Below are 23955 nucleotides of genomic sequence, written 5' to 3' on the forward strand. Positions count from 1 at the left end.
TCTGCACCAACGTTTCTGACCAGTTTTCAAAACCGCACCCGCCCGCCATCCGCTGACTGGGCGATGCAAGGCGCTGCTGATGACAGCCGCTGCTGATGATAGCCACGAGACTAGAAAGCCCTAGAATATAAGCAGTGAACTCAGGCTATGTTTACATTAATGCGTTTATCCTTTAATACGCGTTACTTTTGCTACGTTTACGCCTTTCATCTCCACTACATCACCGTTTTCGACCCTCATAAACGGATTCGTTCGTCAACGCTGCAGACCCTGTTTTAGTTTGAGAACTCAGACGTTGCGCTGAGTGTAAATGTAGATGGAGTCTTATGTGAACGAACAGCTGATGTTAACATGACAGCGCATCATTTTCAATGTAAAAATTATTTTATTCAGGTAAATGGAGGTGTGCAACGGAGGTTTTGACAAAAATAGTAAACATCTACCAACCAGCTATTATACACGCTATATCGGATTGTTTTAACATGTATCATCATAGATAATGTCTATTTTATATTTATGTTTGAGTATTGTTGGGTTTGAATATTGTTGTAATGTGTTTATGTTTTGTTTAAATTTAGTTAGCTTATTAAGAAAGATAGACTGTAATTTTAAACGCCATATAGGGCGTTGTAAAGGCCAATATGAAGGGAGAATTGTAATGAGTCAGACATTATTTTCGAGTTTAATTTAAGTTTTGTTTTCTACTTTAAAATGAATTTCGTTTCAGATAATTTGTATCTTAATTTTAATCGATGTTTTGTTGATAAGTTTTGTGAATATAAATTAATAAAAACAATAAACTCAACGTCATTAATATTTAATGCTCGTTTAGCCGCTTGCGCTTTTAGCAATTTTAGCAATTTCTGCTGAATGCTAGCGGAGGACGTGCACGGACCTCGCACACATTTAAAAATTAATGCAATAAGCATTTCTGTAGGCCAAAGCAATACTTCACCTCTTACTATGTTTGATTGAAGTTTGCATTTGCTGAAATTAATTTTTGCTTCAAGTTCGTTTAGTAATGTTCACTTGAATGCTTTCTTATTAAATCATAAAGACCAGTCTCCGATCGGCGCACATGACATGGGACAAAAATAAATAAATAAATAGCCTAAATTAAACGCACAAATTAGGCTACATAGTCTGCACTGGTGTCATCCTGATTTACCACTTTGTAAAACTTATTCCAGGCAACCTTTTTCTGACCTTTTATTTCCTTTGTTTTTAATTCTCATTTTTTTTTATTTGCCACGTACCTCCTTCGCCGGCGTTGATAAGAGCTGTGTCAAAATGCGTCCTCATTTCTCCGCGCTGTTAATGATAGAACGAATGGATCCTTAACAGCCGAGGCTTTCCCAAACAATTAAAACCTTTATTAAATAAAAGTGTATTTAGAAAACTTTTTCTTGTCACTGTTTTAGTATTATAAGTTATGTTTTGTGTTAATATTATTCGGTTTATGTTGTGTATATTTCTAAGGTTGTTTATTTGATATACTGTTGTTGAATAGTTTAATCTACATCAATGTGTCATATTTTCTAAAATAAATTCATATTTTTCTGATTACATGTTTATTTTAATAAGTCAGAAATGTCTCCGCTGTTTATTGCTGACAGGCGCGATGGGCGCTACTGGGGGCGCGTGCAACAGGTGACCCAAATTATGGATCCTCAGAAGGCTAGACCGTCTCATTTCAGTTCTCTTCGCGGACTTCTGAGGCTGCCACCTTGAAAGACAGAGTGCTCACCTTTAAGGTCGCATGCTTTGAAGGACAAAGCTAATAACAAGCAGTCGATCCGCCAACCGCCCGAATTTAATTAAAATATTATTTTTCGTCACGTCATCCGCCCGATCCGCGGTTTATCCGCGGAGTCCGCGGCTGTAACCGCCAACCGCGCATCTCTACCACCTGTCTGAATGAGATAAAGGTATGGATGGAACATTACTTCCTCCAACAAAACAGCTCCAAAACCATCGTGATTGGCACCCCTCACCAGACCAAATCATCATCCATAACCAGCATCACCTTTTCCTGCTCCAACATCCCCTTCTCATCAACAGTCACAAATCTTGGTGTAAAAATGGACTCCTTACTCTTCTTTGAAGCCCATATAAATCACCTCTGCAAGACCTCCTTCTACCACCTCCGTAACATTTCCAAACTCCGCCCCATTCTTTTCCTCTCATATGCTTTTGTCTCCACCAGATTGGACTACTGTAACATACTTCTCACTGGGATCCCTTCCAAGAGTGTGCAGAGGCGTCAGTACATCCAAAACTCTGCAGCTAGGATCCTGATAAGAGTGCGGAAACATGAGCATATTACCCCCCACTCTCCACTCACTCCACTGGCTTCCCATCTCCTCCAGGATTGAGTACAAGTTTTCCCTTCTCACACACCAATGTATCCATGGACATGCCCCCCTCCCTACCTCAAAGAAATTATCAACCCACAAAACACAACACGCTCCCTCCGCTCCACTCGCTCAAACCTCCTTCACATACCCAGAACTAGACTCAGGACCATGGGAGATAGGGCTTTCTGTGCTGCTGCCCCACGTCTATGGAATCCCCTCTCTGACACCTTAAGGGCACCACAATCCACAGTTTTTAAGACATTTCTTTTTAGCAAAACTTTTGGTTCTCCTTGGATGTGTTTTTAAACTTGATATTTTTTCTTTTACCTTAAACTGCTAATTTTCAATGTTTTTAACCTGTTGCACTTTGAGATCTATGATGAAAAGTGCAGTATAAATAAAATGTATTATTATTATTATTATTATTAATAAATTTCTATGAGGCTCCTCGCAACTCCAGGTATGTCTGCGACCTGCCATTGTGCTAACATTGCCAATAGAAACTGTCAACAAACACTTCCTTATCTCATAATATACAGCGCAGCTGACTACAGCAGCTGTTTTAGTATAAAAAATAGCAGTCCTTTTTGCAGTTGGGTCTGTTGGATTTCGGATCGCGTTCTCATCACAAACAAACCGCTCCAGAGTTCGTTTGAAAGCATACCGAGACCACCTCTTCAAGGAGGTCTCAGTTCACTTGTTTGGCCCACTTTTGGTGCAGACCCAAGTTCGATTGCTGCCTTCTCACCTTCCCAAACGAACTTCACCAAGTGACATATCGAACTCTACGGTTCAACCGAACTAAATAAGACAGGTATGAAAGCTCCCTTAAAAACTAATCTGAGAAACTAATTGTGTCTTTCTTTTTGGCTTCAAATTAGGCCAATCTTCATTTTATTTACTCATTCCCCATCAGCCTTTTTTTTAAGTTGCAAACAAAACGGAAAAAAAACTTTTCGTCCTATGTATATTTTTTCTCTACTTATAAACTCTAAAATATGAGTATTTTTCTTCAAAAATAGAATTCTTTTAAAGCATACATGGAGCGTAAAATTAATATTTTTTTTGCTTCAGTTTTTTATAAATTGGGTGGACAATCGCGGTATTACAGATTGCCATAAAAACTCATCAGGAACACGTTGTTTTCATTCAAATGTTTTCTCTTAATTGACAAGATAACTCATTAATGAGGGGGAAAGAGTTAAAGCGGACTTAAAAAAGTTATTACCAGTCTTACAGAAAAAAAATTATGAGTAGTCTAAGCAGTTTATGCAACCGGCCACTGGTCATAACTTTAAGTCAGTTTTGTACATAAAAAGTTAGATTTGAATCCATAAAGTAAGACTGTTTAGCACTAACTAATTGCTAGTTGGTCAGGGGTGCGTTTCCCAAAAGCATCGTTGCTAACCTGTTAGCAACTTAGTTTGTTTTGAATGAGAAATTGCATTGCAACCAACAATGTTGCTAACTTAGTTAGCAATGATGCTTTTAGGAAACGCACCCCAGACTAGTTCTTAAGACACAGTATTAAAATGACAGATTTTGCGGCTGTAATATTTTGGATGAACTATCCCTTTAAATTAAATTAAATGAGCAAGTTCTTAAGTAAATAATCAAGTAAACGGTCAGTGATAAAATAAGAACAGAGAAACAAATGATAATAGGAAAAATGAGTCAACATACATACTGTACTATAGCGTGGTGCGTGCTAGAAGGAGATAAAAATAAAAGTAAAAATAAAGCAAAAAATGTTTGCAAAGTTGTCTGCCACGTGTCATGACAAAATATTAGATCATTTCATTTACTTTTAAGAGATATTTCATTTTTTTTTACAATTATTTTGCAATGAAATGAGAAATTATGCAGGATCACAAAAAATTCGATAATTGGCTGATTTTGAGAAAAACTGGAGGGACTGGCTAGTGTAGTCTTGACAGTAACTCTGTTGTGTACACATGCATTTTTATAAACCTTTGAATCAAGACCAAACAGATTCTGCTGTACACATTACGCGCAGAGAGGTCAGATGGCATTTAATTGGCACAAAAGCAGATTTAGATGAGTACAGTGTAACAGACAGCACAAGGACACAAAACACATGGGGTGGATGTGCATTCAACCACAGCTTTAATTAAGTTAAATAATTACTTGCTCTGTTTTGAGAGTGTGCACAACTAAACTGTGACCTCTGGCTAAATCACAAACAATAACATTATTAACAGGTTTGTGAACTTTTTTTCATATCAGAAAACAGTTAAGTAGTAGTGATCTTGTTTTTAAAGTTAATACTATGCCAAACATATTTTAGTGATTATCAGTAGGCTGGACGGCGTTGCAAGCGTGTGATGAATGTGAAAATAAAGAGCAGGACACGTCCTAATCCATATCAGACTGTCTGATTTGTCTGTCTGTTTTATAAAACAGTTAATAGTATGCTTATAGTTATAATACAGTAGTAATAACATAACTGTATACTAGGGATGCACCGCTAGGATTTTTTGGGCCGATACCGATTTAAACAGACAACTTCTGGCCGATGCCGATACCAATATTAAACACTTGTATACAATACTATACAGCTGGTCTATAAGCTAGTTTATTTCTGCATCAAATTATTTTTACTGAACATGGATTGGTTCTAATTAACATTCAACTGACCAACATAATACGAGAGGCACAAATTAAGCTAAAACAAATATAATGAGACAACATGACAACCTTCAAAGGTGGTTTTTGCTATTCAGCATTTATTTTATTAACGACATTAACTTATTTTTTACATAAAAATGGATTTCTTTATACAGTTAATTAATAAACAATCGGTATCGGCCTTACTCGTGCTTTTGCCGATGGTTTCAAATCCATCAAAAATCGGCTGATAAATATCGGCGGCCGATACATCGGTGCATCACTACTGTATACTGTTTTATAATGTAAAGGAACACTTTTTGCAATGTTGCAAGACACAGCAATAAGTAATAGGCCATTTTCTACCCTGATTTTGAGGCTGGTTAGAGAAATGATCCGTTTTAATGGGCGGGCTGCATTGACGACTTGGAAGTAAACGCCCACTGCTATGATTGGATAACAGTTTTTCGTTCAAACTAACTTTCAATTTAACCTCATGTGTAACTAGATAGAAAAGTTCGTCGGAACAAACTTTATGTTGGCTTGAGAAAGCCTAGTCTGAGAGTAGAGTTTGACAACTTAGCATGAAGCTATCATGATTTAAGATAAAGCTAGCATGATTTAACATGAAGCGAACATGATTTAGCATGAAGCTAGCATGATTTAACATTAAGCTAGCATGATGCTTACACGATTTAGCATGAAGTTAGCATGAAGCTAGCATAATTTAACATGAAGCTAGCATGATGTTAACATGATTAGCATGAAATTAGCATGATGATAACATGATTAACATAAGGCTAGCATGATGATAGAATGATTAGCATAAAGCTAGCATGATGCTAGCATGATTAGCATGAAGCTAGCATGATGCTAGCATGATTAGCATGAAGCTAGCATGATGTTAGCATGATTAGCATGAAGCTAGCATGATTCTAGCATGATTAGCATGAAGCTAGCATGATGCTAGCATGGTTAGCATGAAGCTAGCATGATGCTAGCATGATTAGCATGAAGCTAGCATGATGCTAGCATGATTAGCATGAAGCTAGCATGATGCTAGCATGATTAGCATAAAGCTAGCATGATGCTAGCATGATTAGCATGAAGCTAGCATGATGCTATCATGATTAGCATGAAGCTAGCATGATGCTAGCATGATTAGCATGAAGCTAGCATGATTAGCATGAAGTTAGCATGAAGCTAGCATGATTAGCATGAAGCTAGCATGATGCTAGCATGATTAGCATGAAGCTAGCATGATGCTAGCATGATTAGCATGAAGCTAGCATGATGCTAGCATGATTAGCATGAAGCTAGCATGAAGTTAGCATGATTAGCATGAAGCTAGCATGATAAACATGAAGCTAGCATGAAGCTAGCATGATTAGCAGGAAGCTAGCATGAAGCTAACATTTATTGCGTTGCTAGGGTACTAAGTTTGGTTGCTAGGGAGAAAATTGGAATCCCATAATGATCACCCTTCAAGCCACAAGTAAAACGGTCCAACCCCCGTGTCTCTACGATGTTCTGATGCGGAGATATAAGGCTTTGTTTATTCTGTTGCTAGGGTACTAAGTTTGGTTGCTAGGGAGAAAATTGGCATCCCATAATGATCACACTTCAAGCCACAAGTAAAACGGTCCAGCCCCCGTGTCTCTATGATGTTCTGAAGCGGAGATATAAGGCTTTGTTTATTCCGTTGCTAGGGTACTAAGTTTGGTTGCTAGGGATAAAATTGCCATCCCATAATGATCAACCTTCAAGCCACAAGTAAAACGGTCCAGCCCCCGTGTCTCTATGATGTTCTGATGCGGAGATATAAGGCTTTGTTTATTCTGTTGCTAGGGTACTAAGTTTGGTTGCTAGGGAGAAAATTGGCATCCCATAATGATCAACCTTCAAGCCACAAGTAAAACGGTCAAACCCCCGTGTCTCTAAGATGTTCTGAAGCGGAGAAATAAGGCTTTGTTTATTCCGTTGCTAGGGTACTAAGTTTGGTTGCTAGGGATAAAATTGCCATCCCATAATGATTACACTTCAAGCCACAAGTAAAACGGTCCAGCCCCCGTGTCTCTATGATGTTCTGATGCGGAGATATAAGGCTTTGTTTATTCTGTTGCTAGGGTACTAAGTTTGGTTGCTAGGGAGAAAATTGGCATCCCATAATGATCACACTTCAAGCCACAAGTAAAACGGTCCAACCCCTGTGTCTCTACGATGTTCTGAAGCGGAGAAATAAGGCTTTGTTTATTCCGTTGCTAGGGTACTAAGTTTGGTTGCTAGGGAGAAAATTGCCATCCCATAATGATTACACTTCAAGCCACAAGTAAAACGGTCCAACCCCTGTGTCTCTACGATGTTCGGATCCAGAGATATAAGGCTTTGTTTATTATGTTGCTAGGGTCTTCATATTTTGTTGCTAGGGGCGTGGCTTAATACCTCAATAAGAATCCTAAGAGACTGATTGGATGCCTGAGTAAAATGAGCCCACCCCTATGTCTCTATGACACTCTGGTGCAAAGATATCCATCTGGGCTTTTTATAATGGTAGTCTATGGGAGATGTTGCTAGGGTACCCAAAATTGTTGCTAGGGGCGTGGCTTAATAGCTCTGGGGTGATCCTAAGAGACTGATTGGATGCTTGAGTAAAATGAGCCCACCCCCATGTCTCTAAGACACTCTAAAGTGAAGATATTCCATCTGGGATGCTTTTATTCCCTTTTATGGGCATGTTTCCTGCCCCATTATAAGTCAATGGGAAATTTTGGAGGCCTCTTACACCCCAGGGGTTCAGCTTACACCCCATTGTGAGGTATGTTCTTACACAGCCTGTCAGCCTCCTTTAATGTGGTAAGCCACAAGTTTCTACAAGTTTCTCACTCGCAGCTATGACCCGTCAAAGTTTGTCTCAATGTTAAGTCAATGGAAATTTTGGGGTGTTTCAGCGCCCCGTTTAGGAATTCGGAAGGTCCCATCAGTTAGAAAAGATATAGCACACCTCGTCAGATCAGACCGAAAGTCTGTCCAAAGTTTGATGGCTGTAGCTTGAAAGCTCTAGGACGAGTTAGAGTTAGAAATTTTAGTCTCAGAAGAAAAAGAATAACTAGATAGTAAAGTTTGAAGACAAACTTTATGTTGGCTTGAGAAAGCGTAGCCTGAACGTTTAAAACGGTTTGACATAAGTTTAGTTTAGTAGGCTATCTGGCTGTTAGTATGTTTAAGTATGAAGGTAGCATGATTTACCATGAAGCTAGCAAGATGTTAGCATGATTAGCATGAAGCTAGCATGATGCTAGCATGATTAGAATGAAGCTAGCTTGATGCTAGCATGATTAGCATGAAGCTAGCATGATAAGCATGAAGCTAGCATGATGTTAGCATGATTAGCATGAAGCTAGCATGAAGCTAGCATGATTAACATGAAGCTAGTATGATGCTAACATGATGTTAGCATGATTAGCATGAAGCTAGCATGATGCTAGCATGATTAGCATGAAGCTAGCATGATGCTAGCATGATTAGCATGAAGCTAGCATGATGCTAGCATGATTAGCATGAAGCTAGCATGATGCTAGCATGATTAGCATGAAGCTAGCATGATGCTAGCATTATTAGCATGGAGCTAGCATGATGCTAGCATGATTAGCATGAAGCTAGCATGATGCTAGCATGATTAGCATGAAGCTAGCATGATGCTAGCATGATTAGCATGAAGCTAGCATGATGCTAGCATGATTAGCATGAAGCTAGCATGATGCTAGCATGATTAGCATGAAGCTAGCATGATGTTAGCATGATTAGCATGAAGCTAGCATGAAGTTAGCATGATTAGCATGAAGCTAGCATGAAGTTAGCATGATTAGCATGAAGCTAGCATGATGTTAGCATGATGCTAGTATGATTAGCATGAAGCTAGCATGATGCTAGCATGATTAGCATGAAGCTAGCATGATGTTAGCATGATTAGCATGAAGCTAGCATGAAGTTAGCATGATTAGCATGAAGCTAGCATGAAGTTAGCATGATTAGCATGAAGCTAGCATGATGTTAGCATGATTAGCATGAAGCTAGCATGAAGCTAGCATGATTAGCAAGAAGCTAGCATGAAGCTAACATTTATTGCGTTGCTAGGGTACTAAGTTTGGTTGCTAGGGAGAAAATTGGCATCCCATAATGATCACCCTTCAAGCCACAAGTTAAACGGTCCAACCCCCGTGTCTCTACAATGTTCTGATGCGGAGATATAAGGCTTTGTTTATTCCGTTGCTAGGGTACTAAGTTTGGTTGCTAGGGAGAAAATTGGCATCCCATAATGATCACACTTCAAGCCACAAGTAAAACGGTCCAACCCCCGTGTCTCTATGATGTTCTGAAGCGGAGATATAAGGCTTTGTTTATTCCGTTGCTAGGGTCTTCATATTTTGTTGCTAGGGGCGTGGCTTAATACCTCAATAAGAATCCTAAGAGACTGATTGGATGCCTGAGTAAAATGAGCCCACCCCTATGTCTCTATGACACTCTGGTGCAAAGATATCCATCTGGGCTTTTTATAATGGTAGTCTATGGGAGATGTTGCTAGGGTACCCAAAATTGTTGCTAGGGGCGTGGCTTAATATTTCTGGGGTGATCCTAAGAGACTGATTGGATGCTTGAGTAAAATGAGCCCACCCCCATGTCTCTAAGACACTCTAAAGTAAAGATATTCCATCTGGGACGCTTTTTTTCCCTTTTATGGGCATGTTTCCTGCCCCATTATAAGTCAATGGGAAAATTTGGGGGCCTCTTACACCCCAGGGGTACAGCTTACACCCCATTGTGAGGTATGTTCTTACACAGCCTGTCAGCCTCCTTAAATGTGGTAAGCCACAAGTTTCTACAAGTTTCTCACTCGCAGCTTTGACCCGTCAAAGTTTGTCTCAATGTTAAGTCAATGGAAATTTTGGGGTGTTTCAGCGCCCCGTTTAGGAATTCGGAAGGTCCCATCAGTTAGAAAAGATATAGCACACCTCGTCAGATCAGACCGAAAGTCTGTCCAAAGTTTGATGGCTGTAGCTTGAAAGCTCTAGGACGAGTTAGAGTTAGAAATTTTAGTCTCAGAAGAAAAAGAATAATAATAAGTTTAAGTGCAACAACAGTATGTTGGCTTTCTCAAGCCAACATAATCAGTTTAATGTTAAGTGAGTGTCTTAAGACACAGTGTCTTTCTTACACACAATCATAAACCCTTTTGACACACACACACGTGTCTTTTATCGTCAGTTTAATGTTAAGTGAGTGTCTTAAGACACAGTGGCTGCGTCCCGAACAGCATACTTCCATACTATTTAATAGGCAAAAAGCACTACTTCTCGTACTCTTTGCCTACTATATAGTATGGAAGTAGGCGGTTTGGGACGCAGCGAGTGTCTTTCTTACACACATTATCATAAACCCTTTTGACACACACACGCGTGTCTTTTATCGTAAACCCACGCACAAAAACACACACCCAAACACACACACACGTGTCTTTTATCGTAAACCCACGCACAAAAAAACACACACAAACACACACACACACACACACACACACACACACACACACACACACACACACAAGCGTCTTTTACATAAACCCTTCGACGCGCGTGTAACGAACGCACAAACTTTTATTACATTTGATGCGTGTGCATCATGAATTCGCGTGAATCGCGTCCCTCTGAAGAGAAATCCTGGCCACAACTGATAACACATAGTACTAAAGTGTTTTAGTTTTACTCACCCAAACACGCGTGTCTTTTATCATAAACCTATTCAAAGCGTGTGCAGCATGAATTCGCGTCCCTCGGAAGAGAAAACACCAGCCGCCACAGTGACACATAGTACTAAAGTGTTTTACTCACATAAGCTGCGCCATTCTGTCCGGATCCAATATTGATGGAGGAGCATTGCTTTTTAATCACGGTCTCTCTTCAAATCCAGCGTTCTTCTGAACATCCAAACATGTAGCAACTGTTATGATTCCCTCGTTTAATAGGAATGATGTCTCTTGACGAAAAACAATGGCCCGAATACGGTACGGTTGACGTTTAGCCATCCTTGCTGTAACTGTTATGAAAACTAACTCAACTACACGTAATATGTGGGCGCGGTCTCAAGTTGAAGAGCTCATGAATAGTAATGACCTCGATCAGTTCCACGTCACACTGATAAGCTTTTCTAACTGACCTGATTTCTCCGCTTATTTCTTTTCAGTGGCCAGAGCTGACAGATGAGGTGGAAGTTAATTTTCACATTCACGACACAACACAAACACATATGGACCTAACACATATCAAAAAATACAAGTAAAAACGGTTTTATGTGGAAGGGCCTCTTTAACCATTCATTCACCGAATCACCACCAAAAATATCACACTGTGTGTGTGTGTGTGTGTGTGTGCGTGTGTACTCACTCCGTACAGTGCAGTTATGTGAATCTATAAAGGTGTGTGTGGTTCGGTCATCCTGCTGAAGGGTGCTGTGTTCGGTTGTGCTGCAGTCCAGTGAGCCCAGCTTCCGGCTTTTCTCCTGACGATACGTCATCACCGCTTTGTTGATGTTCACTTTCTTCCTGCTGTGGAGTATGACACACATCAGAATACTGAGAGAGAGTAAAGGATCAGTGCACATGAGAGAAGAACTGAGAATACATTAATGCTGGGGAATTATGGGATACATGCCATCACAAATAATAGCAACTAGGTGTTTAGAATTTGAGAGTTGGGTGTTATCGGTGGGAATCACACCACTCTCGGTGTTGCTACACCCGAAAAAATGCTGGGTTATTTTCAACCCAGAGTTGGGGCAAAAAGGGACATGTGGATATGTGGTTGCTAGGGTTTTCTGAGTGGTTGCTTAGGTATTTCTACAGGTTTTCTAGAGTTCGGCTACAATGCTAAACAACAGAGGCTTAGTGAGGCACTATGGAAAAAATATAGAAATTCATGGAGGAGTGACTTACGGGTAATAGGGGTACGCATAGATGTCCCTTCTGAAGAGCATAGAAAGAGAGAGAAAGAAAGAGAGAAAGAAAGAGTGAGATAGGGGTGGCACTTTTTTAACACACATTTCATAAAAAGAAGGGAAAAAATCTGCCAATTGGGTACATTTTTACATAAAGCCAAAGATTCTGACTGGAGTTTGAACCATTTCGGATATTAGCATTCACATGGTGAAAATTATGTTTTTGAGAATCACACATTTTATTGGTTTTAAACACTTGTGTAATTCACATGAGAACGCAATGTACTATAAATGTTGACTTTATAAGCTTTATGAGTTTTCAGAAAACAAGATTTAACAGGTTTGCATGTTGTGTGAACACAACAGATTTGAGAAGTCGCTTGTAGTGTAAATAAGAACTGCTCTCTAAACAAATTAATTTAACGGATAAGACACACTTTAAAACTGTTAGTTTAACTGTGAAGTTTAAGTGTCGGATTCACTTTTCCAGACTGTTATTTAGTTTATCAACAGAATAAAAGCTTTTTTTATTTCCGCTCACTTAAAGTATTTTAAAACGTAATCTCAGCATTATTTATGAAATCACAGTAATTCTTACTCATCCAAACTTCTGAACAGCATTTGAATATACAGTCATGTTTCTAACACATTTACCTTGATTTACATTTGAACACTTTACTAGAAAACAGTCAAACATTCCAGAGAGCTGCATTATTGACTGTCAGCGTGTGTACTGATTTTGTAATAATATCAGATGTGAAAGCGTGCACACGCTCACCCTTTCTTGACAATAATCACAATGGCTCCCAGCAGTAGGATAAGAACGACCAGACCTCCGGCACACGCTCCCAGGATCAACCCCATGTCCTCGGCATGCTGGGATACCTCCAGAGCACGCTTGTGGTCCTTACAGGCCACTATGTGTTTAAAGCAATGAAAATCATAGAGACACTGAACCGAGGACTAGTTTTGCTGAAAGTTCAAAAAGGGGACATTTTAACATTTTTAAGATGTAAAATAAATCTTTGGTGTCCCCAGAGTGTGTATGTGAAGATTTCGCTCAAAATACCCCATACATAATTTATTACAGCATGTTAAAGCAACACTATGTAGTTTCCATGTAAAAATGACTTACAGCTCCCCCATGTGGTTGAAAAGCGCAACAGTGCCTGGTATCAGACACTCTTCTGCAGGCAGGGGGAGGGATGGGGCTGTGTTTTCTTACCCTCCACCGCCACTTTCAGAGTGTGCTTGTAGCAGCTAGGAGGCTGCTCAGGTTGCAGCAACAGTACAATTTGTCCAGTTAAAAGTTGTTCTATCACTGAAATAATTTTAGAGACATTATTTAAAGGTAAAAAACTACATAGTGTTGCTTTAAATTTGCTTTTGTGTCCCTTTAAATGCAAATGAGCTAATGAAATGCAAACACTGATCGCCATAATGGTGGTTTGTTGAAATTGAAACTTAACGGCGCTGTTACCGAAAAGTTACTACTAGCTTTTTGACGTTGTCTAGGTTGATAGAAGCACTGGGGACCTAATTAGAGCACTTAACTCTTTAACCGGCAGCATTTTTTTTTTTAAGTTGCCAGCCAGCGCCAGCATTTTAATGATTTACGCAAAAGTTTAATGCCTTCTAGAAAATGTTCTTCTTTAATTATATACACATATAATATATCACATGAAAGAACAGACCCTCTGCTTCATCCTATCTTCATTTGTTCTCTTTTATCACCTCTCAAATATGGGTAGGTTTCTTCAAAAATACAAGATTTTGAGCAAAAAGCTGAGATAATTGCATTTTTGTGAAGGACTTTTGAAAGAGATCAGATTCAGAGCGATCTTTAAAACATACAAAGAGTTTGAACAGTTTAACCTAAGGGAGTAGGCCTACTTCCAGGTTTATAAGTTGCGTAAGAGCGTCACCTGCTGGATAATAGCGGAAGTATGGATTGACGAAAAAAACTCGTCATTGGCAGGAAAGCGTTTTCTCTTAATTGACGAGTTAACTCGTTAACTCTTTCCCCGCCATTGACGAGATATCTCGTCAATTAAGAGAAAACGCTTCCCCGCCAATGACGAGATTTTCCGTCTTTCCGCAATACCGCTATTATCCACCAGGTGGCGCCCTTCCGCAACTTTTTAAACCTGGAAGTATTGCCCTATGGCAAGCTGCTGCATGTACGTGTCTGGGATCTCTATGAAAAGTCCGTCACAAAAATGGAATTATCTCTGCTTTTTGCTCAAAATGTGGTGTTTTTGCAGAAACCTACCCATATTCAAAAGCTGATTGCAAAAGAACCACTAAAGGTAGGATGAAACGTTTTTTTTTGTTTGAAAGCAGAGGGTCTGTTCTTTCATTTGGTAAATTGTATGTTTATATATTTAAAGAACAACATTTTCTGGAAGGCATTCAACTTTGGTGAAAATCATGAAAAACTCTGGCGCTGGCTGGCAACTTTTTTTTAAAACGCTAGCGGTGAAAGAGTTAATGGCGGGGAAGGAGTTAAACATGGAAACAAGTCAGATTTTCATAATATGTCCCCATTAACAAATAGGAATCTTCTAAAACATTAAAAATGTAATGTAAGTATTTATTGAATATTTATGATTACAAAATTATCACGCGAGTAAACTGTAAAGCTTTAAAATGTTTAATACAAAATATCATGTATGTAGGAATATACTGCTGTTCATTAAATATAAACATGTTGAATAATGCAAAATAATTCATCATAAATTACTATATTTTTCTGCATTTCATTTGATTTATGTAAACATTTTAAATATACTTGAACTTAAAATGGTAAAAAATATATTGATAAATCTTTTTTTTATTATTTTGTGTCGTCCAGCCCTGCTGTTAATTTCAGAATAGTAGGTTATCTCAAACAGCAGATGAGCATTAGAAGATCAGAATATTAGCCAGGTAACGTTGGCTCACTATACTGTATGTTACTGCTGAAGGTATCACAGGGGTTGGATGGAGATGAAAAAAAGGTTTATCAGCATCAAGCAGCCCATGAACAAGCCACAGGGGAAAGAGCTGAACCTAAAATACATCCGGACTTCAACAAACTGGACTCAGGTCAGTGACAGAAGACAACCGGTTAGATCTTAAAGCTGTGCAGGATGGATTGACATTGAACTTCAACCCTATTACAAACAGCATTACTGAACATTTCTTTTTATAGATATGTTTAGAGAGAATAAGCTTCCTATTTACTGAAAACAACTTCAATTTAGGCATCATCTCAATACTGAAGACTGTATCAAATACAGAGTCCCAAAGTTGAATATGCCAAATTTACTATCCATCAAAACAACCCCTCTACACCAGCTCAGTGCTGAACCAGTGCTTGTGTTGAAAGAAACACTAGTTGTAGTTTTCATTTCTTGATCTACAGATGGGCCACTACAATAAGCCATTATGATAAAAAGCTTGTCATGAGACTAACAGTATTTGTTTGGAGAGAGCGAAGGGGGAAAATGTTCTGTGGAGAGGGCACGTAAAGTTTATTTTATCCACATTGCATATTCAGGCTCCAATCTGGCAACATTTCAGTGAGACTTGGCTGCAAATTTGAGAGAGAGTCACACACTAAAACTGGCGACCATTTTAAATGTGTTTCTCTGGTCTTGTAGGTCTCCATTTTCTCTCTGTCTGAAAGCAGTCAATTTCAGACGGCTCCAGTGAACAGCATGAAATTAATCTGAACCCCTGCAGCGTTCCCAACAGCAGAAATTGCCATTTGAAAAAAATCACAGAAATGAAAATGCATCATTATGCTATCTGCGGCAGGAATGTTAACTAGAAAATCCTCTACTGTTAGGCCATATGTATACATACACCTAACAATATAACAGTTAAAACAAGGAGCGATGGCAGGATGTATACGGGCTGTGGCAAGTAGGACAGTCTTGTATGTTTTTAGAGGTAATGAAAGTAACAAATCAATTTTCATGTTTTTCTTAAAGGAGCATTTCACCCATAGAAAAGTTAATCTTTACTGAAAGTGTGTCATATTTGTAGTCGAATTGTAACATACATTTAGAATTTGGTGGAAGTGCAACACTGAAATCTGTATTTCTCCTGTCTCAGCGGCAACTGAGGAAATGATGCATGACCATTCAAAAACATGACTGGGGTTCTAACTATACAAAGCTTTATGCAAATGGGTGAAGTGTTCCTTTAAGCACTTAATAAAGATTCATTTATAAACAATAAAAAATAATGAACTAACTAGTACTTGCAAATAAAATGCTAATGGTGAACAGCAACATGCTTGGTCAATGTTTAAAAGGGGACATATCATGAAAATCTACCTTTTCCTATGTTTAAGTGCTATAATTGGGTCCCCAGTGGTTCTATCAACCTAGAAAATGTGAAAAAGATCAACCCGGTAACTTCGTTTTGTTAAACCAATAGGTCATTCAGCAGTGGCGTCCCGTAACTGCTCATCCGAGGGGCGGACATTCAAAATATGTGTTCGGAGTGTCATGTGTGTTGCTCGTGTTTTCAAAATATGTGTTTGTTGCATCATGTGAACCATGTGCATCAAGTGTTTTGTCAAAATAAGTGCCTACTGCACACACGTCAAAACCGTTTATGATAAAAGAGACGCTCACGTTCACAAAATACACCCAAGACACTCCCTAAAAGGGACATTCTACTTTTTTGAAAATAGCCTCATTTTCCAGCTCCCCTAGAGTTAAATATTTGATTTTTACCGTTTTGGAATCCATTTAGCTGATCTCCAGGTCTGTTGGTACCACTTTTAGCATAGCTAAATAAACGGAAACGACAAGATGATTTATGGACATACTTTCAGTATAATCCATTAGAAAGAAAAACGGAATGCATATTGGGAGACGACGGTAAATGTGGCCACAAACTAGGTGGGAAGAATACCAGCAACCTCAAGCTGCACCTGAAGGCTCATCACGCTAAGTAAGGGATAATGTAGAGGCAGCCGGTAGTTATTGGGAAATAAGCCCCGACAGTGTGATCAGGACCCGACGCGAAGCGGAGGGTCTTGTATCACACTGAAGGGGCTTATTTCCCAATAACTACCGGCTGCCTCTACATTATCCCGCTTATTACACGGCTACTTGCCACATAAGAAAAAAACTGGACATGAATATGAATTTGAAACATTTTATTGGCATATTTGTTTTAAATTAACATTTTTATCCTTCCGCGAAACTTTGCACAGATGCATATAATGATCGTAATACCTTATTAAGATCCTCAGCTTCATACTTGTCTGTCTCCATTTTTTCTCTTTTAGCCAATCTTTGAGAAGTTTTAATGCCCATTCTGTATTTTTTTGTGTGTTGGCTTCGTAGCTGTCATGCTCTATTTTGTCAAGTTCAGTCTCAGTAGCTGTCTGTGTCTTGTCTGTCGAGTGTTTGTCACAAGATGGCGCCAAACAGACAGTAATCTTTATTGATCTTTATTGGCGCGGAGCGATTTTACTCGTGCAAGTAGTCCGGCTATGCGTTATTATTTTGGAGCGGTTATTATTTGAAAAGAACGAACCTGCAAATGTCTCAACTGACCAATCAGAATCAAGCATTCCAGAGAGCCGTGTAATAATATTTTTTAAAGGTAACTAACAAGTCACGCTGTTAACATATCATATACATTCAATTTTACTCGACATTCGGCTTGTGACACATTTAATGGTAAGCTTAAGGTTTTACATCTATCTACTTGTCAAACCTAAGCCCATTTCCAATACTTATTGTGGTGCAAGGCAAGGCACGCGTTTCTCAACTTTATAAGCGAGGCGTAATAACACACAAACTCAACATGAGGGTATATAAGGCTCAACTTTTTTGTTATGACATGCGCAGAAGGCACATCGACTAAAACAACGGCAAGACCTCAGGGTCAACCTTAATGCACATTTTAATAGTATTAAATACACCACACTTTTGAACCTAAATAAATTTGTTAAAAATACTTTTTTTTACTAAAATTGACTTAAACTTGACTAAAACCTTTTTGCGTTTCATTGACTAAAACTTGACTAAAACCTTTTTGTGTTTTCGTCAACTAAAACTTGACTAAAACTAACAACTTTATTAGTGACTAAAATGTGACTAAAACTAAAAGCATTTTTGTCCAAAAGACTAAAACTAAAAGGGCTGCCAAAAACAACACTGCTTGTTACAATAATACAATTGAGTTTCAATTTCAATAAACAACCATTATGGCGATCAGTGTTTGCATTTCATCAGCTCATTGCATTTACAGGGACCTCTATAAGTGGGAATTTTACATGTTATAATAAATTATCTAGATGGCATTTTGAGCTAAAACTTCACATACTCACTCTGGGGACACCAAAGATTGATTTGACATCTTAAAAAAAGTCTCATAAAATGTCCCATTTAAAGGCACAATATGGAGGATTTTCATGACTAGAGGCCATTATTCCACAATAAAACAATAAGAAATGCAAAGCTTAATGACGTTATGAAGGAAAGTGGAACGATGGGAGTTGTTTACCTGTATATTTCATATATAATGAATAAGCTGCAAGGCACAACAGTTGCATGTTAACCACCACTTCCGCATTTTCCACTCATGTTTCCATAGTTTCTACAACTGGAAACTTAGGATAGCGCGAATATGAACTCAAAGGGCAACAATCACAAGGAAAATTAAAACTGCAAGCAGTGATGGAAGGGCCCTCGCACACCTGACACCGCCATGCCGTGGCATGAGAAGAATGAAAGGGAACAGTAGTAAATAGGCATTTAAGCATGTAAACATAGGTGAACCATTGAAAAGTGTAGTATAATGTGCCACATTTCCTGTTGCTAATTACAAATGACAGCGAGGTAGCATCGTGTAAGATAGCATGAAAGAGAGAGAGTGAGTGAGCGAGTGTGTGTGTGTATGAGTGACTACATGTAAATATTGGCACGTAGATGTGTTCTGTCCAGGACTCTTATTAATCATGTGAAGTTTGGGACAAATCCGACATTGCATTATCATTGTAAACATGTTACTTCCTGTTACCAGCTGGTGGCGCTATGACCGTAACTGACTATTGGCATCATAAGTGACTATCAGTGATGGGAGTACCGCGTTACTGTAACTCCACTATTTTTTTAAATCAAGTAACGCAATTACAATTACTGAAATTTAAATGAGTTCGTTACGCGCGTTACTCTATTTTGTAAAAAATAGACAAGACATATCTGACGTCGCAGGACTGTAGTTGGCAGCGCAATGATTTATTACACTTCATCATAGCTGACAGTGCATATAGAATGAACATGAAAAATCTAAACGGGACAACATACCTTTGTTTAAAAATTGTGCGCAAGTCATAATCCATCCGGTCTCATGTTTGTAAATTATCTTCACCAAGCAATCGCAGTATGACATCAACTTGCATTTGTAGTCCACAAAGGTAATAAATCTAAGAAATGATCATATATTCTTAGATGTTTACATCGGCTTCATGGAAGAGAACGATCCGCGATTGTTGTTTCCACTAAAATATTCACACTGCGGTGTACACCCGTGTTAAAACTCCATAGTATGTGTGAGCTCGCTTTTAGTTTTAGTTTCAGTCTCTCCGTATCCGAACAAAAAATCCACTCGCTCTGTGTCCATCTGACAAAACAATCCACTCGCTCTGTGTCCGTCCGACAAAACAATCCACGTAGCCTACTCCGTTTTCTGAATAAATATCTTCCTTTAATCCGGTGTATCATTTAAATCCAACAGAAAACAAACAATATATGACCAAAGAGCGCAGTCCCTGTGGCAAGCTTCACAAGCTGTGTTCCAATTCAAGTGCTGCACCCTACTAAGCATGCAATAAAAGGTGAGCACTTGCCCATTCAAGGCGCTCAGAAGTTCGCGAAGAGAACTGAAATGAGACGGTCTAACCTTCGGAGGACCCATAATTTGCCTCATCTGCTGCACACGCATCGTGCCTGTCAGCAGGACACAGCGGAGACGTTTCTAACTTATTAAAATAAATATGAAATCAGAAAAATTATAATTTATTTTAGAAAATTTGACATGTTGACACAATTGTCTCCAAATTTTTAAAGAGACACTACACAATTTTAACACATTTTATATTTTTGTAAACATTTGTCTAAATGGTCTAAATGATATACATAAATAAACTAAGTTTAAATATTAAAGGCGGAGTCCATGATGTTTGAAAGCCAATGTTGACATTTGAAATCACCTAAACAAACACGCCCCTACCCCAATAGAATCTAGACCTTCTTTTGATAGACCCGCCCCACACATACGCAACTCGGCATTTGATTTGATTTGATTGGCTATAAGTGTGTTTTGGTAGTCGGCCCGTCTCCTTTTCCAACGCGTTTTTCAAACATCGTGGACTCCGCCTTTAAGATAATTTCTAACAAAAATATTCAAAGGTTGAATCTAAAGCAAAATAGGCTCCTACAGTATGTGATATATTAGAGTCTTACGTGTAAAATAGCCCATCCATATCATTTTACTGTTTGACTGTTCAGTACTGTTCATATTTACATTTAAAAAGCAGACATAAAAGTAACTTAAAAGTTACTTTTCTAAGTAACTAATTACTTTTGATATACAGTATCCGGTAGAGTAATTCAGTTACTTTTAAAAGAAGTAATTAGTAACTATAACTAATTACTAATTTTTTAGTAACTTGCCCAACACTGGTGACTATTGACATGTAGATGTGTTCAGTCCAGGACTCTTATTAATCATGTGAAGTTAGGGAAAGATCGGACATTGCATAATCAGTGTAAACATGTCACTTCCTGTTGTCAGCTGGTGGCGCTATAACCATAAGTGACTATTGACATGTAGATGTGTTCAGTCCAGGACTCTTATTAATCATGTGAAGTTAGGGACAGATCAGACATTGGATAATCATTGTAAACATGTCACTTCCTGTTGCCAGCTGGTGGCGCTATAACCATAAGTGACTATTGACATGTAGATGTGTTCAGGTCATGACTCTTAGCAATCATGTGAAGTTTGGGACAGATCGGACACTGTATGCCTGAGTTCCAGCAACCTGTTTCATAGCGAAACATCAAACTTTGGCTGTCCGAAACAGACACAAATTTTAATATAGAATCAAATCCTTCGCAATTTAGCATCACAAAGGCCTTAAGATGACAATCACCAAATATGAAGATGATCCGACTAAAACTGTAGGAGGAGTTAGTTAAAGCATGACTGCTGGAAATGAGAAAAACTGAGCCAAAATCTGAGAAATAATTCAAAATAGCTGACTTCCTGTTTGGTTTAGGGCGTTGCTCCAAGAGACTTTTTTGTAGGGCTTGTAATAATACATGAGCATACCGAAATTCGTACATGTAAGTTAAACACAGTCCAAGGGCTGCTTCATTCAATATTTGAAAGTGGAGCTAAAACATGTTCCTTCAGGTTGCCAGCTGGTGGCGCTATGGCTATAAATGAAAATTGTTATGTAGATGTGTTCAGGTCAGGACTCTTAGCAATCATGTGAAATTTGGGACAGATCGGACATTGTATGCATGAGTTCCAGCAACTTTCTGTTTCATTGGAAAACATCAAACTTTGTCGGGCCAGAACCGACACAAATTTTTATGTAGAGTCAAATCCTTCGCAATTTAGCATCACAAAGGCCTTAAGATGAGAATCACCAAATATGAAGATGATCCGACGAAAACTGTAGGAGGAGTTAGTTAAAGTATGACGCCTGGAAATGACAAAAACTGCGCCCAAATCACAAAAATAACTCTGAATAGCTGACTTCCTGTTTGATTTACGGCTTCACTCCAAGAGACTTTTTTGTAGGTCTTGTCATGCTACAGAAGGGTACCGAATTTCGTAATTGTACGTCAAACACAGTCCGAGGGCTGCTTCGTTGAAAATTTGTAGGTGGCGCTATAGAGCCATTTTCCCACGCCTAATTCCAAAGCCTACACCACATGTAAATTTTCATCACTCTTGACATCTCTGCAAAATTTCATGAGTTTTCGAGTATGTTTAGGCCCTCTAAAGTCCCGCTGAAGTCGGAGAAGAAAAAGAAAAATAATAATAATAATTAAAACTGCAAGCAGTGATGGAAGGGCCCTCGCACGCATGTGCACCGCCACTCTATGGCCTTAGTAAAGCAATGAACCAGGGGGATTGAAATTTCAGTGGGTAAATATAGGCGGATATTCAAAGGAACTTTGAAGTGCCACACCTCCTTTGTGCAGCAGATGGCGCTATGATTGTGATTGATTGTTGTAACATTGATGTGTTGAGGCCAGGACCCTTGTCAAACGTATGATGTCTGTGACAGGTCGGACATTGCATGCCTGAGTTACAACAGCTTTCTAATGGCGAAACATCACTCTTTGCGAGGCCGCCACGGACACGCCCTTCAACGAAAAGTCAAGATCTTCGCAATTTATCATCGCAAAGGGCTTAAGATCAGTCTCACCTGATATGATAATGATTTGATTAAATCTCTGAGAACAGTGAATCACAGCGTAAAACAAGGCATTTCCTGCTACCTCTAGGTGGCGCTAGGACTGAAGCTGAATATTGGCATTAAAATGTGTTCAGGCCAAGACTCTTATCAAACATGTCAAGTGTGGGGCAGATTGGACATTGTATGCCTTGGTTATAACAACTTCCTGTTTCATGGCGAAAACGCTGAAATTTGTCAGGCCGCCACGGACACACCTTCCAACGAAAAGTCAAAAGCTCCGCAATTTAATATCTCAAAGGCCTTTAGATGAGATTGACCAAATATGATGACAATCTAACAAAATCTCTAGGAGGAGTTCGTTAAAGTACGAAGCCTGGAAATGACAAAATTTGCACAGAAATCACAGCAAAAATTCAAAATGGCTGACTTCCTGTGAGGTTTAGAGCTTCGCTCCAAGAGACTTTTTTGTAGGTCTTGGGGTGACATATGACCCTACCAAATTTCGTATCTGTAGGATTTTCGTAGCGGCGGGGCTGTTCTCTTGAAATTTTGCAGGTGGCGCTATCGAGCCATTTCTGCACGCCCACTTCTGGCGCCTATGCCACATGTAATTTTTTGCCACTTCTGACGTGTGTGCAACGTTTTATGACTTTTTGAGCTTGTTTAGCCTGTCAAAATGCGATTCATTTAGCGATACTTTGCCAGGCCGCCACGGACACGCCCTTTAATGAAAAGTCAAGGTCGTTGCTTTTTATCATCACACAAGGTCTTGAGATTACACTGGTGAAATATGATGTTGATATGGTTAAATACCTAAGAGCAGTAAGTCACAGCGTCAAACATGGTATTTCCTGCTGCCTCTAGGTGGCGTTATGAGTGTAACTGAATTATGCCATGTTGATGTGTTCAGGCCTGGACCCTTATCAAACGTGTGAAGTCAGGGGCAGATCGGACAATGTATGCCTGAATTACATCAGCTTCCTGTTTCATGGCGAAACATTACACTTTGCCAGGCCGCCACGGACACGCCCTCCAATGAAAAGTCAAAAGCTCCGCAATTTAGCATCGCAAAGGCCTTTAGATGATACTGACCAAATATGATGATGATCGGATTAAATCTCTAGGAGGAGTTCGTTAAAGTACGACGCTTGGAAATGTCAAAAAATGACAGAGAAAATTCAAAATGGCTGACTTCCTGTGGGGTTTAGAGCTTAGCTCCAAGAGACTTTTTTGTAGGTCTTGGAATAATAGATGATCCTACTAAATTTCGTATCTGTAAGTTTTTCGTAGTGGGGGGGCTGTTCTCTTGAAATTTTGCAGGTGGCGCTATCGAGCCATTTTTACACGCCCACTTCTGACGCCTATACTACATGTAAATTTTCGCCACTTCTGACGCGTGTGCAAATTTTCATGAGTTTTCGGGTATGTTTAGGCATTCAAAAATGTGATCCATTTCGGAGAAGAAGAAGAAGAAGAAGAAGAAGAAAAAGAAGAATAATAATAATTAAAACTGCAAGCAGTGATGGAAGGGCC

The 23955-nt window shown here is 39.0% G+C and overlaps 1 protein-coding gene across 4 annotated transcripts in view; it reads right to left on the reverse strand.

The window, feature by feature from the left end:
- The window catches only part of ptprua (protein tyrosine phosphatase receptor type Ua), a 354316-nt gene that overhangs the window by 79368 nt on the left and 250993 nt on the right, over positions 1 to 23955 (reverse strand). For 2 of the 4 annotated variants that reach the window (XM_073812654.1, XM_073812653.1), the window contains exons 14-16: positions 12751 to 12889; positions 11971 to 12000; positions 11423 to 11580 (exon numbers count right to left, since the gene is read on the reverse strand). In XM_073812654.1, coding sequence (XP_073668755.1) covers positions 11423 to 11580; positions 11971 to 12000; positions 12751 to 12889 — 327 coding nt within the window. Of the gene's footprint in view, positions 1 to 11422; positions 11584 to 11970; positions 12001 to 12750; positions 12890 to 23955 lie in introns of all 4 variants that reach the window. The other 2 variants (XM_065290946.2, XM_065290945.2) reach the window with 1 other exon arrangement.

This window comes from Paramisgurnus dabryanus, chromosome 19 (assembly GCF_030506205.2).
Source record: "Paramisgurnus dabryanus chromosome 19, PD_genome_1.1, whole genome shotgun sequence".
NCBI classification, from domain to species: Eukaryota; Metazoa; Chordata; class Actinopteri; order Cypriniformes; family Cobitidae; genus Paramisgurnus; species Paramisgurnus dabryanus.